This window comes from Acanthochromis polyacanthus, chromosome 21 (genome assembly GCF_021347895.1).
Source record: "Acanthochromis polyacanthus isolate Apoly-LR-REF ecotype Palm Island chromosome 21, KAUST_Apoly_ChrSc, whole genome shotgun sequence".
NCBI classification, from domain to species: domain Eukaryota; kingdom Metazoa; phylum Chordata; class Actinopteri; family Pomacentridae; genus Acanthochromis; species Acanthochromis polyacanthus.
Genome location: NC_067133.1, coordinates 8,870,242 through 8,887,614, shown reverse-complemented (window position 1 = coordinate 8,887,614; position 17,373 = coordinate 8,870,242). Strand labels below are relative to the sequence as shown.

The following is a 17,373-nucleotide window of genomic DNA, read 5'->3' as shown; positions in this document are numbered from 1 at the left end:
CGTCTCTTTGTCACAGTTTTGTTTGGTCTTTCTCATCATTTATCTTCATATTGTCGTTCTGTGTCTCTTTCTTCTTGTTTCATGGCTGGTTTTGGTTGTTTAATTTGTGCTTTGTGTCTTTTTTTGGTCATTTTGCACCATATTTTTCTGTTCTAAAGAGACATCAAACACCTGAAATCAGGCACAAAATGACACAATACAAGAAAAATGTAACCAAAACAACCAAAGCAACCAAAACAGGGATGCAAAAAGGGGCAAGAATGTGGTGCAAAATGACAAAAAAAGGGGACACAAAACACAAATGAAGCAACCAAAAGCAGTCATGAAACAAGAAAAAAGGAAACACAAAGCGACAGTATGAAGATAAATGATAAGGAAGACCAGACAAAGAGACATCCTGGTGAGAAAAATAAGAAAAGTCCTTAAGATATTTCCAATCTGCAGCTCTAATCTGACTAAACTGAGGCAATGGAAGAAGAAAACGTCTGAAAATAAGCAAAAAACAACAAATAAATGACACTTACCTGAAGTAGAATCCGACAAAGATTCAGACGAACTGGTGGTTGAAGGAGACAAATCCAGTTCTGCTCACATGTCAAACAGGATATTGATTAAAAAAAAAATCCATCTTCTTGCAGCCAGAAGTCGCTCAGTTTACTTTTATACAACATAAATTTAAAGTAAAAATGACCGGAAACGTGATGAAGCTGCTCTTTGTTGCCACTTTCACTCAGTTTGTCCTTCATGCTGCTTCCATTCAGCTCACAGGTATTTCTCATTTAACTCCTCCCTCGTTTCCAGGTAGAAATAAAAAGAGCTCTTCTGCGGATTTTGTTTACAATTCCTGCTATTAAAAAAACTGTGACTGACAAAAAAATTCGACTGAACTGCAGGCGGTGTTTGTCACAGAGGAGAAAAGTAGTCTTTACCTTCTACACTTTTTCACATGTAAAATTACAAATGTAACTCGCAACATTCTTAAAGAACTTCAAAAATTTCTGATTTTTGACATAAACAAAAAGCCATCAGTGACTCAGCTGTGATCAACAGATGTTTAAGAAAAAAATCTGGAGTTTTTCAGCTGAACTGTTTGATGTCTTTACTCAGAGGAGTAAAGTATTTTATACCTTCCATACTTTTTCAGACTCACAAATAAAAAAATGTAAGTAGCAAAATTCTGTAAAAAGCAAAAAAATCTCCATAATTTCCTTGCAAATAAAAAATCCTGAGTGACTCAGATGTGATCAACAGTTGCATCAGGAAAATTCTGTGAATATTCAGTTGAACTGTGTTAAAGTAGCCATGAATGAGCTCAGACATGATGTCATCTTTAAGTATTTTTTTATTACATCACAAATCCTTTTACTTTTATGTATATCATGAGAAATATTCTGAAAGTTCTCACACTCACGGTTCAAAGCAAAAACACTAAAATGTTCCTACATGAGTAAAAATTGTACACTTTGTGCATTAACGGTGCGATTTCTCTGCTGGAATCTAGATTTTCAGTCCCAGTGAAGCTGCTCTCAGACAGGTAAAGGTGTGCTGATGGAGGTTCTGCTCCGGTCCACCCACTCCTCGGTTCTCCTGCCCACCGTGAGGATCCCGGCCGCCTGGTTCCTGGAGCCCTGCAGCAGCTGGTGGAGGCGGTTCTGCAGCCGGTGCTCGTCCTCGGCCCGCTTTCCCAGCGTCAGGATGCCGGCCGAGGCGTCTCTGCTCAGGGTTCCTGTGGTTCCGGAGCGACACAGCAGAACGTAGAGGCGACACGAGCGAGCCGGCTGTCGGCAGCACTCGGACACGGTATGGGCGTCACAGGTCAGCTGAGATAGCAGCAGCATCAGGACCAGAACCAGGACCTTCTGCTCAGGGACAAAGACGAAGCATTCAGAGCATCTACTGGAGCAGATTTACCAGGAATTATTATTTATCTGCTCATCTGTCAAAAGGAACTACACTGTAGTAAAAAAAAAAAAAAAAAAAAAAGAAGTAAAGATCTAGCAGTAAGGATGCCAGGAAAACAAACAATTAAAAAAACTGTTGAACAATGTATCATTAGAAATCTTTTTCTGATTTTACTTTTCATCATCTGTAATTTAACCAAACTTGGAAAAAATAACACTAAAATAACAGTTTAAGCATTTACTGTCATAAAAAGTAACAATAAAAAACTATATATACTTAATAAAAAACAGTCTCTGAAGAGTAACTATAAAAAATAATTTATGAAACTCTGAAAAGCAACTGAAAATAGCTACAAATAACATCTATAAAAATAAACTTTTAAAAATAACTCTAAAGGTAATTATAAAAAATATAATAAACTATATAAAGTGACTGCAAAAACTATTGAAAATAACTATGAAAAGAAATGATAAAAACTATTAAAAAAACTACGAAAACAAATTATAAAAACTGTAATAAAAACTATACAGATAATTAGAAATATTTTAAAAACTATAAACAGCAACTATAAAACACACAAAAGTAACAGTAAAAAAACCTATAAAAATAATTATAAAATATTTTAAATATTTTAAAAACTCTAAACAGCAACTATAAAACACACAAAATTAACAGTCAAAAACTATAAAAATTCAAAACAAATAAAAACTATAAAAAGTAATTATAAAAACTATCTAAAAATGATAAAAACTAACAATAACAACTACATATACTTTAAAAATAGTTTTAAAAAATCTGAAAAAATAAATATGAAAACTCTGTAAGTGAAAGAAAAAAACTATCAAAAGTAACCCAAAACCCAACTACAAAAATCGTATAAATAACTATATAAAAAGTAACTTTGAAAACTGTTTAAAAAAACTTTAAATAACTATACTGTAAAAAACAAAACGTAAACATGTTTTTTCTTTCAAATAAATATCTGTAAAAATATTGACAATTTCACCTGATTTAAATACATTGTCATTAGATTTGAATACAGTTAATTTTATTTTTTAACAGTCAAAATGCAAATTAATATGCTTTTGTGAAATAATGTCATATATATATATGTAAAATAACAAATATTGTTGCTGGTTTAAATACAGCAAAACAGCATAATTTTACAAATTTTACAAACACTCATTTTATAAATGATCGTTTATAAAAATTTCTGATTAAATATGATCTGAAATTTAACAAAATACATAAAATCTGGAAAAAAACTAAATAATTTACCATATTTCAGTCCTTCATATACAGATTTTTCTTTCAAAGTTAGGTATATTTAAGGAAATGTCTATATTTAATATCTTTAAAAACATTTAAATAGCTCAAATATTAAATAATCTTGCTGATTAAAAGGCAGAAAATGTGTTGTAATTTTAAAAAAATGAAAAAAAGATTTTCCTTATCATGTCTATTTACAAAAATGCATTTAAAATATAGATTTTTATGTGGAGAATTATTTATTTGCCCTGTTAACATTTAAATTAATATTGCATATATTATTTAATATTTTAAGCAGATATTATCTATAATTTACCAAAGTTGGGAAAATCTGAAAAATTACAATAATTTTGATTTTAAGTTCATACTACTTCTTTCAAATATTGGCAAACATGTTATATTATTGTGTTATTGTGCATGTAAGAATCAAGTAAGCGCCTTTCAGTCTGCTTGGGTGAAGCCAAAAGAAAACGAAAGTAAAGCAGGAATCAGAGCCTCACCCTGTTGGGCGTTTCCATCCCAGCAGCGTTCTGGATGTTGGAGCTGAACCACATCATCTTCTGGATCCTGTAAAACTGGACTCCCAGACGGAGAAAGGAGCTGCTTTTATAGCGTCCTGCTTCGTCCACACCTTCAGCCTCTGGACGTCATTCAGACCAAACACAAAACCACTAATTCTCTGCTCTTTTTTTTGTCATCAGGCCATTAATTAGCTCCAGATCATCTCCCAGGCTTCCTGATGATGCTCAGGTATGTCTTTGTGGCCGCATGCCCTCGGTTTATTAAAAAATACCGTTACCATGAGCGGTGAGAGACTCAAGTCAATTAACTAATGTGTCCACAAGACACGACAAAGAGTCAGCGATGGCCTTTCTCAGGGCTAATGACGAGCTAACAAAAGGCCATGCTAATGAGGTCTCTTGGGCTTTGTTCTGTCTGCTAACACACCAGGAACAGTTTGTACTTCTTCATTTATCAGCATCGTACGAGGATGACACTCAGAAAGAAGGCCATGATGGACTGTGTCCACGTTCTCTGCTTGAAAAACCTTTGAAAACTTGCAAAAGCTGGATAAAACTTAATTTTCTTACTATTTGTTGCCATCTAATGGACAACAAGAAGCACTGCTGTAACTGAATGCTCATAATAAAATAAATACTGGCAGGTGTTATTGACTTACATCTAATAGGAAGGTCGTGTTCAAGTGATTCACAGCTGTGCCACCACTTCTAAACTGATCAGCAGGTATTTGCTTTGATATAAAATGAAAAACTACAGCATAGATTGACGATACTAAAAGTTTAGACCCTTACAGTAGGAACTAAATGCATCTTAAGTCAGTAAACCTTTCACTGTTTAATGTTTGTGTCGTCCTGCGGGTCAGAATTGACCGTTTCAAAGTTTGAAAATGTGGTGGAAAAAAAAAATATTTTGAAACTTCTGATGTACACATTTTTGGGAAATCTTTGAGCATTTTTTGGTGGAAAAAATCACAAAAAAAAATCAACCAAAATTCAGCGAATTTCGCTTCAGCCTCTGGAAGAGAATTTTGCTGGAGTTTGTGTCGTTGACACAAAATGACAAAAACAATACACAAAATGACAAAAACAATACACAAAACGACAAACAAGACACAAAATGACAAAAACAAGACAAAATAACAAAAAGAAGACACAAAATGACAAAACAGGACACAAAACGACAAGAACAAGACACAAACAGAGAAAACAAGACACAGAATGACAAAAATGAGACACAAAATAACAAAAACAAGACAAAATGAGACACGAAATGACAAAAACAAAGCACAAAATGACAAAAACAAGGCACAAAATGACAAAAACAAGGCACAAAATGACAAAATGAGACAAAACGACAAGAACAAGACACAAAATGACAAAACAAGACACGAAATGACAAACACAAGGCAAAAAATGACAAACACAAGGCACAAAATGACAAAAACAAAGCACAAAATGACAAAAATAAGACACAAAATGACAAAAATGAGACACAAAATGACAAAAACAAGACACAAAATGACAAAACAAGACACAAAGACCAAAGCAAGACACAAAACAACATTCATCTGGGGTTTATGTTTAATTATATCTATCTATCTACTTTTTTCTCAAACTGCTTTATTTCATTATTGACTTACATTAGATCTGATCTTTGCATACGGTGAGATTTCAATCCATTGTGTAATATCAGGGTTATGGTGAATGTAAGTTTCATAAATAAGTGATAAAGCTGCCAGTGTGGAGAGGCTCTCACATCTTAATGTGCTTAGATTAACCCAACGCACATTTTAGTACCACTTAGGTTTGTCACCCGAGATGGTCTGGCCCACGGAACATTTCTAAATAATTTGTTTTTGATTGTTCGAAAGACGAAATACTCTTCCGAATGATTTGACGTTTAACCCAGAGGTTTATTTGCTTTTGTCCTGTCACATCCGTTTATGTTCCCATTTAGAAGCTACTGAGGACCAATAAATGCGAGGAGTCGTTATAAACAATGAAGCCAGTTTTAATGGGCCACTTAAAGAAGCTCTTACAGAATCCACTTTAGAGTGAAACACGTGTCAGGTTGTGGCTTTGACCGTCGTGTCGTGGCGTTAAACTCTCCGTCCCACATGCACTGGTTGTCCTGATCGGCACCACAGAACAGCAGGTGTCAAATCACTGTATACGTGGAAGTAATGTTTAAAAAAAGAATATCCAGAAAACTAACAACAATAATTAGATCCGTAACATCTGAGAATTATTATTATAGCAATATATGTTCCCTTCGTACAATTTTACATACAGTTTACATCTACAGTCACTTGATTTTTATTGATTTTTTTTTTTTTTTTTGTACAGCTGACAGCAGTAATCGTGTTCCTGTCGATCTCCAGATGTTCCAGTTGTGATTGGCTGGTGAGCTCCACCGAGGGGGACCGAAACACCGACTCACGTGACGTCATACACGAAAAAAAAGCCCCGCTTATGGAGGAGGTCCAGTGAGGATGAAGAACTTAAAGTCTAAGAAATGACTCTAGAACATGTGACATCAGTGTGATCGAGCACATCGACAGTGGCGGTTTCTACTGTAGCTCTAGAAGCTCCCTGGTTTGTGCTGAAACGTGACTCCTACCTACTCGGCTCGGCCTATCGCGGAGCTGCTCTACGGTTTGTGCACTGAAAATCAAACATGGCGGCCTCTCGGGAAATCAAAAGTCATGCCTAAGGAGTCTGTGAAAATGAAATAAAAGGCAAATTTGTGGCATTAAACTGCCAGTGTGAGGTAAAGCCTGTACCCACAGAGCAGAGCGCATCGACTCATCAGCGCTTTCCCAGCAGCTGCTGACCGTCAGCTCTTCACAGCAGGGTCAGATCCTAACGAAAATCCAACCAGATTGCCTCAAAATCAGCCGATTCTTTATCCACAGAAGCCCTGCAAAGTTTTACCTTCATACTGTGAATATTTTCTGAGTTACAGACTCTTAAAGTACTTAGAAGTCGGACTTTTTTTGCGCTTTTAAATGGATTTTTTCCTTCATTTCTGAGCCTCGTAACTTCATCAGTACAGCAGGAAGACACGTGACATTTTCAGGGCTGAAAAACACACAGAAAATAACACACAACATGAAAAACGAGACACAAAAGGACAAAAGTGACAAACGAAATCACAATTAGAAAAAAATTCTCCCAAAGACTTCATAAAAAAACATAAAATTGATGCAAAATGACAGAAGAGAAACAAAAAAAATGGACAAAGATGAGAAAAAACTATAAAAACCAGACGTTAAATTACAAAAACGAATCAGTTTCACATCCACCCAGGTGTCACAGTCTAAACGCTAAATCTGTTTTTTGTACTTTTTATTCCTCTTTAACCAACTTTGAGCATCAGTATTATGGGATGCATCATAGCTTCATGTCACAAAAAGACAAAACATCACACCAGAAGACAAAAACGAAAAATAAATGCCTCAATCTACTTGGAAAGAACAGAGAATTTACATATCATGCTAGCAGACTATTTTTGCTGTAGTTCCTTCAGCCACCAGTAGATGTCAGTCAAGTCACATCTAATGCATGAAAGTGTTCGTTTTATCAGCTGTGGCTGCAGCAAATCACTTCATATTTTTAGAAACTTTAAATAATAAAATAAAAACCTGACTTAGTTTTTAGACTGTGACACCTGGAGTGGAGGTAAACTGATGCACTTGGTGACTTTACGTCTCATTTTTCTTCTTTTGTGTCTTGCTTTTGTTGTTTTTTTTAGTTTTATCTCTGCCATTTTGTATTGTTTTGACAGTTTTTTGGTTTTTGTGGTCATTTGTTGTCATCTCTTTTCCCGTTTTGTGTCTCGTTTTTCCTGTTTTTTTCTTCCCCCAATAACTGATACCTCATTCTCTTGTCTATTGTCTTCTACATACTATTTTTTTTAAAAAAAACCATCTGTATATAATGTTGTCTGTGATTTTCGTTTTTTACTTATTTATTCTTGCACTGCCTTTATACTTTTAGACTTTTTCTTTGGAGCGGCTGTAACAGTGAACGTTCCCCACTGTGGGATCAATAAAGTTTATCTTTATTATTTGCTTTGTGACTAGATTTAGCCATTTTCTGTCTTTGTTTCTCTTGCTTTCTGTCCCATTTTTGTCATTTAGTGGGTCGTTTTGATCGCCTCATGTATCTTTGGGACATTTTTGTCTCTTTGTGACATGATACATCCCATCATATTGATGTGCATGGTTGTTGTTAAGAAAAAAACTGATTTAGTTTGTAGACTGTGACACCTGGATGGAGGTAAAGCTGATTTAGATTCAGAAAACTTTATTTGTCCCCAGGGGGCAATTAGAGTTTTTTTTTTTTTTTTTACTAGAACTCAAATGCGTTTTCACCCTAAAATGTCATGAGTCTCTGCTGTACTGATGAAGCTCTGAGGCTCAGAAAGTGACAGTAAAACATTGACAGTATGAAACGGTAAAACTTCGTGTAGATGAAGACTCGGGTGAGATGCTCTGATGGATTCTTCACCGATCGACCCCCGGAGAAGACAGAAGCGATGTCAACTTTCCGACCTTTTTCCCCTCCATCCGGTTTTCGATGCTGCTTTTAAATGTGTGGCTGAAGTGTGACGTCTCTCTCTCTCAGACTCTCGTCTCGCTTCTGACCCTCCGAACCTTCCTCGCCATCATCATCTCCCTGATCCTCTCCGCCGCCTCCTCCAGCTCCTTCACCTTCTCCTCCTCCTCCGCCGCCTTCTGGCTTCCGGCCTCCGGCTTCGGGTCGGCTTCTCTGTGGGTACAGGCAGCGGGTCAGCACGATCCCGCGGGATTATCGCCCACCAGATCCTTGTCGGGGACGCCGTCGAGGTTTCCCGGGGACCGCGGGACCTGGAGCTGTGGCATGGGCGGAGGCTGGGGGTAGGCGGGAGGTTTGGAGAGAGTTTGCAGCAGAGGGAGAGGAGACGGGAGCTGGGGGTGAGGGTGGAGGTAAGCCTGAGGAGCGGTCTGGAACTGGTACAGGACTGGAAGCTGCAGGCTGGGCTTGTTCTGCTGCTGCTGCTGCTGGATGTGTGGGGCCGGCTGGTGCTGATGGTGAAGCTGAGGAGATGCAGCTCCGTTCTTACTGAGGCCACAGGACTGAGCGGCACAGTGGATCTGACGCAGGGTGTCCAGAGCTTCACTCTTGGCGTGTTTCAGCAGGTCGGCCTGGCCCTGAAAAAACACAGGAATCACAAAGACGGAGGAATTCAGTTTTATTACCACCATTAAAACCACGATATTCCATTAAAATCACTTTGTTCTACGTGCTTCAGTTAAAAATTCACCAAAAATAAACAGCTCGAAGTAACAAGATTGTGTAAAAAAACAAAAATTATGTTAAATTCTGTGCAACTGTGAAGTCATGAGTGACTCAACTGCAACCAACAATAATATCGCAAAAATTCATTTTTTGTGCCCGTTTCATGCTTTTTGTATCATTTTTCTCTGCTACTCTTCAATCTTGTGCATAATTTTATTAATGTTCCAACTTTTCTGTCCTATTTGCATCTTTCTGTGTCATGCTAACTGTGTTCTGTTTTTTTCCTCCGTGTATTATTCTTACTAGTTAAACTTTTCTGTTGCTTTGCATTACTGTTGCATCATTTTTTTTTTGCATTTTTGTGCCATTTCTGCATCTTTTTGTGTCATATTTCAACATATTGTGCCATTTTTGTCTGATGTTTTTGAAACTTCTGTGACATTACTGCATGTTTTTGTCTTTTTGAGCCAGCTTTTTTCCCTGTTAACATATTTTTTGCGCATTTTTTCTGTGCTATTTGTCACTATTGTGCATAATTTTAGTAATGTTGCAACTTTTCTGACACATTTGCATCTTTCTGTGTCATGCTAACTGTGTTCTGTCGTGAAACATGAGCCCACATTGAGGAAAAATTAAACAGGAACAAAATAACATCCAGAAATTGCTCAGAGTTCTCAGGGTTTAACCTGCATGTCACGCCAACAGTGTGGTATCAGCGGTATTTTTTGTCTCCTTGTATTATTGGTACTTATTTAGTTACATTTTTCTGCTGTTTTGCATGATTGTTGCATCTTTTTGTGTCTTTTTTCTGCCATTTCTGCATCTTTTTGTGTCATATTTCAACATTTTGTGTCATTTCTGTCTGTTATTTTTGTCTTTTTGTGCCATTTTTATTCCACTTTTGGTGCCGTTTTCATATTTTTGTGCAATTTGTGCAAAATTTGTATTAATTTTTACACCTTTTCTGTCATATTTGCATCTTTCTGTGTCGTGCTAACTTGCGTGACATTATTGCACGTTTTTGTCTTCCGTGCCATTGTTTTTAAAATATTTTTTTGCACCATTTTCCTGTGCTATTCCTCAGTCTCGTGCATCAGTTCTCAGGGTTTAACCGGCAAGTATTTTTTTTTGTCTCCTTCTGTTATTTTTTTCTTTTTTGCCTTGTTTTTATTTGTCCTTTTGCATAATTGTTGCATCGTTTTGTGTCTTTTTTTGTGCCATTTCTACATCTTTTGTGTCATATTTCAACATTTTGTGTCATTTCTGTCTGTTATTTTTGGAATTTGTGCAACATTATTGCACATTTTTGTCTTTTGGTGCCATTTTTTTTGCATCTTTTGTGCCCTTTTCATATCACATTGTGTCATTTTTTTCCCTCTCTCTCTTGTGCATAAGTTTATTAATGTGGCAACTTTTGCATCCTATTTGCATCTTCTTGTGTCATGCTAACTGTGCTCTGAGTTCTTTATCGTTGTGTTGTTTCCACTGAGGTGCAGGACTTCACGTTGCAGTGAAAAATTAGTTCACAGAGAATAAAAATGTGCAACTTCTAAGGGTTGAGGGGTTAATTTACCGTTTCACTGCATTGGACAACATCACGGGTTCTATGTTACCTTTTTTTTGACCTGATCTGTTTGGAAAAGGAGGATTAAAAAGTCAAAATGAGTGTTCAAACTGAGACTAATCAGAGGATAATTTCTCCTGGCTGCATTAGCTACCACCACCCAGAAGGGGGCAGTATAAAGCCGCTAACCGAGGCCTCTGGTTGGCTGCCAGCTCTTTGTACTGCTGCTCTCAGCCGGCAAACAGTGCTGTCATATGGTGATAATATTACACTAGGTTTGTGCTCTTTATTTGAACACCCCAGAGATGAATCCAGGCCATATGTGGAGGAAGTGGTCGGGGCGGGCGTCCTGATCCGGGCCAGCCTGCCTCCTTAAGCTAGCTGTCACTGCCATGTGGAAATGTGGCGGACTTCTCTCCTCGGGCGGTAATTTTTGTGTGCAAGGGGGCGCTTTTATTATCAGAAACGTCCAAAAACTTCATCACAAGCCGCCTTACACTTGTACGATCACCTTCCCCTTCAGGCCTCCGTCGTTATTCTGCCGTGTCCACTCCGGCATCTGCACGTTTCTGACCTGTGCACCGGCTAAACGGGGAAAAGGATAAAGGAGCAGCCGTCTGACAGGTTGCAGAAAGAGCAAAGGTGGCGCCCGGACGCTGCTTTTTTACCTGAGCGAATCGGCACGCAAACCAGGAGCATGAATAAGTCATGTGTTGGGGAAAAAATAAAGCTGAAATTATGTAAGTCATGACTCACCAGGCATAAAATAAGACAGCGAGGAGCTTGTCCTGCTACTGCCAGTGCCAAATCACGACAGCACTTGTGTATAGATGCATTCAGGCCTAACGCTGTCCACGAGGCCCCAAATCCCTCCGCCACACTCTCATTAGACTCTAGTCCACTGTCCGCCCTGTTGGTTAGAATTGTTTGTTGCGAAGAATAAAGAAAAAGAAGGGCTGCCTTCACTGTGTATTCACTGACGTACTCAAGGCTGAGAGCTCATTTTTCTCCAACTGAACCATGATTTATGGATTTATAGTCAAGAACAGAAGTGAGCACACCCCTGTAAAATAACACCTAAAGGACAAAATATGTCCTCATTTATGAGCACCAAAAATATTGTTTCCTTGTCTGAAAAAAAATCTCAAAATTCTGCAAAAAAAATTCCCCAAAGTTCTGAAAATTTGCAGAACATTCAGGAGGAAAATTCCAATAATTCCTCAAAAGTTTCTCTTAAAAAGTTTTATTTAAAAAAAAAAATCACCCAAATTTGGCAAGAAAATTTTTTATAAATATTTTCAAAAAAAGAGTCAAAATCTTCCAGAAAAAAATCCTAAAAATATATAAAGTGATTCCATATATATCAGTAAAGCTATTACTATTTTCTTTAAGAACATTCACAAAAAATCAACCAAAATCCAGTGAAATTTGTTGGATTTTGGTTGATTTTTCTGTGAATGTTCTTTCTCCTCGTGTCGTCCTGCAGGTCAAAACTGACTGGCTTTAAAGTTTGAAAATGTGCAAAAAAAATGTTTCACAGTGAAACTTCTGATGTCCACATGTTCAACACTTTTGGAGGAAAAAGTGTTAAAAAATGTTTCTTAAAGAAAATATTAGACGTTTTTCTGATATGTAATTACTTTAGATAGTTTTAGATTTTTTTTTTTTTTGAAGATTTTGACTCATTTTTTGAAAATATTTACAAGAATTGTTTTGCCAAATTTGGGGAATTTTGAAATTCTTTTTAAGGAATTATTGGAATTTTCTTATTTGAATGATTAACAAAACAAAACATCTATTTTGTGCATCTTCAAAGATCTGGAAAGGGGTCAGAGCAGCTAATGACAGCAGAAACCACAACGCTGAGCGACCTGGAAAACAACCAGATGCATCATTTTTTTGGCGTGCTAAAAGAGAACCTGCAATATGCTTGACATTTGCTTCCAAGCCTCTCTTCCTGTCTCTCTGAATATATTTTCCCCTCGACAGAAAGGTTCAGACGGTGACAGACAACGGGCAAATGCCCTCATCGGTGGTGACAGCTCCGGTCTGACGGGGGCTGCAGAGGGAGTCTGGGGGGTTTGAAAGAGGACACGACTCTCCGTGCTCCCTCCTCCACCAGCCAGCTCCCACTTCCTGCCTGCTGGGAGTCTGGAGGAGCCGACGGGTAAAAGAACCGAAGTGACCGGCAAACACCGGTTCGCACCAAATGAAGACCAGGAGGAGGAGCTTCAACAAGACGCTGAGATTAAAAACCAGGGGAGGTTTGTGTTTTCAGGATGAGGACGCCACCTGTTAAATACCGAAGCTTAATATAGACAACAGCTTCTACTGCAGGAGTGCAAAAGAAACGAGCCCTCACAGCAACTTAAACGTCCCTGTTTGTCCCCATTTTACCAGGAAATGAATGAAAATGTCTTAACTTTTCCAACTCTAATCTGCTCTTTTGTGTTTGTGAATTTACACTAATTTCACTGTATTTAAAGTGTCAAAAAATATGATTATTTTACAGATATTTGCTGTTTTATGAAGACAAATTATGTAAATATATTAGGCACTGAAAAATGGAAAAAAAATTATTTAGTTATTCTTTTACAGATGTTTTATTTTACAAAAATATACATGCATATATATTTATAATGTATAACCATAAAATATATTTTTACTGTATTTAAATTAGCAAAAATCTAAATATTTTACAGATATTTACATATATTGAGGATGATTCTAAATATTTTACATATTTTCCTATTCTTATTTTACAAAAATATATTTTTTTTACAATGTATAAATATAAATTAAATTATTTTTTACTGTATTTAAATGAGCAAAAATCAAATTATTTTACAGATATTTACAGATATTGAGGATAATTCTAAATATTTTACATATTTTCCCATTATTATTTTACAAAAATATATTTTTTCTTTTACAATGTATAAATATAAATAAAATATATTTTTTTACTGTATTAAATCAATTACTTTCCAGACATTTACTATTATTTAATTGATTTGTGCGTCTTGAGGGTAATTTAATGTATTTTTTAGAGAAAATTTTACATGTTAACTTCAAAAAAAAAAAAAAGAAAAGCTAAATCCAAATAGTAAAAAAATCACACTTTTTTTTTTTACAATGTGTAACCCTAAACTTATACAGTCTTATTGGATTTAAATTAATTATTCTAATTAATTATTCTACAGTTTAACATTTTTTATGGCATTTTTGAAGGTGCAATTTGGGAAGTTTTAACCACCATTATTCACTGTTAATGAGCTCATTACAAACTAAAAGGACAAATAATCCATTAATGGCACTAATTATCAGCTGTCGCTCTAATTTTCACTTTCTGTCGTCCTCTCTGTTGGACGGGAACAGGCAAAAGCAGAATCAGGAAATTAAAGATCCCGACACTGAAGCAAAAAGCAGACGGAGCTTCTTCACTCAATAATAAATGATTTCAGGCTGATAAAAGGGATAAAAATATCTGAGCAGCATGTGGACGTTTTCCACTGTTACCAGCAGGATCATCGCATCGCGTCCCGTCCACACGAGCAAAGACATCAAACTGGAATCAACAGTAATTAATTAAGAGATTTAGGGATTAGAGGAGGGAAATACAATTAGCCGGAGAGCTGCTTTAAGACGTCGTGGAGTTTAATCTGAGCAGCGGGAAACATCCAGCCGGCTGAAGGCTCAAGTTCACATCAGGCAGAATTATTAGCTGCACACAAATACCTACACTGGAGAAAAAAAAATAAAAAAAATAAATAATAAAAATAAATACATTTAAAAAAGGGAAATTATTAGCTGCACACAAATACCTACACTGGAGAAAGAAAGAAAAAAATAAAAATAATAAAAATAAATACATTTAAAAAAGGGAAATTATTAGCTGCATACAAATACCTACACTGGAGAAAAAAAATAAAAAAAAATAAATAAAAAATAAATACATTTAAAAAATGGAAATTTTTAGCTGCACACAAATACCTGCACTGAATAAAAAAAATTAAATAAATAAATAAATAATAAAAAAAATAAATACATTTAAAAAAGACAAATTATTAGCTGCACACAAATACACTGGAGAAAAATAAAATAAAAAATTAAAAATAAATTTAAAAAAAGGAAATTATTAGCTGCACACAAATACCTGCACTGGAGAAAAATAAAATAATAAAAAAATTAATTAATTAAAAAAAATGAAATTATTAGCTGCACACAAATACCTGCAGTGGAGAAAAATAAAATAAAAATAAATAAATAATTAAAAATAAATAAATTTAAAAAATGGAAATTTTTAGCTGCACAGAAATACCTGCACTGGAGAAAAATAAAATGAAAATAAACAAATAATAAAAAAGTTTAAAAAATGGAAATCATTAGCTACACATAAATATCTGTACTGGAGAAAAATAAAATAAAAATAAATTAAAAATAGAAATTACTAGCTGAACACAAATAATTGTACTGTATAAACCTAAAAAAAACAAATAATGAAAATAAATAAAAAACGGAAATTTTTAGCTACACAAAAATCCCTGTATTGTATAAAAATAAAATAAATAAATAATAAAAAAATTTAAAAAAAGGAATAAGCTGCACACAAATATCTGTAGTGTATAAAAATAAAATTAAAACTAAATTAATTTAATATAAATACAATTAAATTAAATTAAATAATATGAATGAATGAATGAATAAAATAAATACATTTAAAAAACTAAAAAAATGGAAATCTGGTGGCAAGGGAGTCAGAATTTTCTTTTTAAAAATTCAGTACGCTCAAATTCTGAAAAATCTGTGAAAATAATGACAAATGTCTGTAAAATAATTTAAGTTTTTAATTGATTTAAATGCAGCAAATCTAGAAGTTTATATAAAAAACAAATTGTTTTTTGTTGAATGCAGATATTTAATTTTGACGTGGACGTTATTTATAGTTTTTGCAGTTTTTTTCTCATAACCATTTGTAAAAATATAAGGTTTTGATGTGGACATTATTTCAGCTTTGGCCTGTAGATAATTTAATTTGATCTAGAATTAAACAAAACAAGAAAATCTACACAACAACATTAAACTGCTTTGAAAAACAGTTAAAATACAGCTAAAAATGTACGTTTTTTTCAGCGTTTGGAGGCGTTTTCTCTCACCTTCAGCACGGTGATGTTCCAGGCGTAGCTCTCCATCGCCTTCTGAAGTTTACGACCTTTCAGACCCTCCTTCGCTCCGATTCGATGCAGATCCTCGTGGAAGTCCAGACCTGCAACCAGACAGACATTATATTTAACTTACAGATAAAACACACAGCATCGGTAGTTACGTTCTGCTCATCAGGGTCCTTTGTATGAATTTAACGAAAGAACATCAGTAGATCGGTATTGTCAAAATACAAAAAATATACATACAATTCATAGTTATAGTATGTATGCGCATATAAAATAATGTATGTGTGTGGAAAGAAAGAAAAGAATAAAAATAAAAACTAAAATCCCAGAGGAACAATGTAGAACTACAATTATTACAAATAAACTGGATTTTTACAGATAATCAAAGCTTATAAATGTTATGTCACGCTCAATCCCCACTAATTCATGAATTATTTCTCATTTTAGGCATTTATTTATTTGAAGTTAAATAGCGTAATATTATATTTTAATTTTGAGCAATCATGACATATTTGCAAAAGTGTTTTTACAGTTTTTTAAAAAAATGTGAATTTTTCTTTAAATCGTAAAAATTCGTTTTCATTCACAATTCCAGGTTTTATTGTTATTTTACATTAAACAAAATACCATTAGATGTGAAATTACAGCATCTTTGCACACTGGTTAACCACCACTGCTGCCAGTATAAATTAATGCCTGTTTTTTAATCACGATCTGAATATTTTAAAGGTGCTCTTGTTGCCGTTTCTTGATTCTGCAGATTCAGCTCCACAGTTTGTGCTTCGGCGGGTGAAACCGTCGGCTGCATCAGAAGCTCTAATTAATCTATCAGGCTGCATTTAGCCTCAGCAGACCAGAACTAATCCTCCTAAAGCCATAAGTCTCTGTCTGTCCGTCCAGCATCACCGACCTGAAGCTTCATTTACTGCAGAGACGTCAAGGAAACACAAGGAGACGCTCGGAAAACACCGTCTTCTCAAGTCGCTCCTCGTGGAAATAACAGATGGAGAACCTCAAGTGGTCAAGAAAAGTTCTGAATTCAACTTTTTGTTTGAGATTTAACGCCTCTGTTTTCTGAAAAATAACTCGAACTGCATCCTAAATGGCATTTTCCCAAGATAAAGACAGCCTGCATGTGTTTCTCTGTTCTGTAACGTTGTTTTATTAGATTTCATGTTGTTGTCATGAAGTGCATCCTGATACATGAATGCAACCATATCTGAGTCTTTGTTAAAATATCTGTTACTATTTTTCTGTCATATTTGCGTCCTTGTGTCATATCTGCCCTTTATTTTCTGTTTTTTAGTGTGATTTTGTCATGTTTTTGCACCTTTTTGTGTAATTTTTGTGCACACGTTTCCTCCCTGTGGCTTATTTTTCTAAATTCCTGCAGCTCTATGGAAACCATGAAGAAGGAGAAAAAACTCCGAAATGTCTTCTGGTGGTTCTGACACAATAAAATCGTCCCAAAACGAGAAAAATTACACAGAAAAGGTGCAGAAATGGCACAAAAGGTGCAAGAAGAACTGGCAAAAGTGACACAAAGACGGGAGAAAATGGAAAAATGACACAAAAAGATGCAAAACTGACAGAAAAGGTGCAAAAGTATCCGGCAAAAACGATAAAAAAGATGTTAAATTGACATAAAAGTGTCAAAATAACA

General features: G+C 35.3%; 2 protein-coding genes across 2 annotated transcripts in view; both read right to left on the bottom strand.

The window, feature by feature from the left end:
• Positions 1 to 1,324: 1,324 nt before the first annotated feature.
• hcrt (hypocretin (orexin) neuropeptide precursor) lies at positions 1,325 to 4,906 on the bottom strand. The gene is made up of 2 exons (XM_022209036.2): positions 3,672 to 4,906; positions 1,325 to 1,859 (listed from the first exon to the last, which is right to left on the bottom strand). The coding sequence occupies exons 1-2, from the start codon at positions 3,726 to 3,728 to the stop codon at positions 1,527 to 1,529; spliced, it is 390 nt and encodes a 129-aa protein (XP_022064728.1). The 5' UTR covers positions 3,729 to 4,906; the 3' UTR covers positions 1,325 to 1,526.
• Positions 4,907 to 6,005: 1,099 nt separating this feature from the next.
• plcl5 (phospholipase C like 5) overlaps positions 6,006 to 17,373 on the bottom strand; it is a 108,825-nt gene continuing 97,457 nt past the window's right edge. The window contains 2 exon segments of the mRNA XM_022209043.2: positions 6,006 to 8,887; positions 15,696 to 15,805. Coding sequence (XP_022064735.2) covers positions 8,486 to 8,887; positions 15,696 to 15,805 — 512 coding nt within the window. The 3' untranslated portion in view covers positions 6,006 to 8,485.

What these genes read in the sequence shown, in the direction of transcription:
- hcrt (XM_022209036.2), bottom strand. Translation starts at nt 3,728, where the DNA reads ATGATGTGGTTCAGCTCCAACATCCAGAACGCTGCTGGGATGGAAACG. An exon ending in GGATGGAAACGCCCAACAGG is followed by an intron (nt 1,860 to 3,671) that starts GTGAGGCTCTGA and finishes GTCCCTGAGCAG; the next exon opens with AAGGTCCTGGTTCTGGTCCT.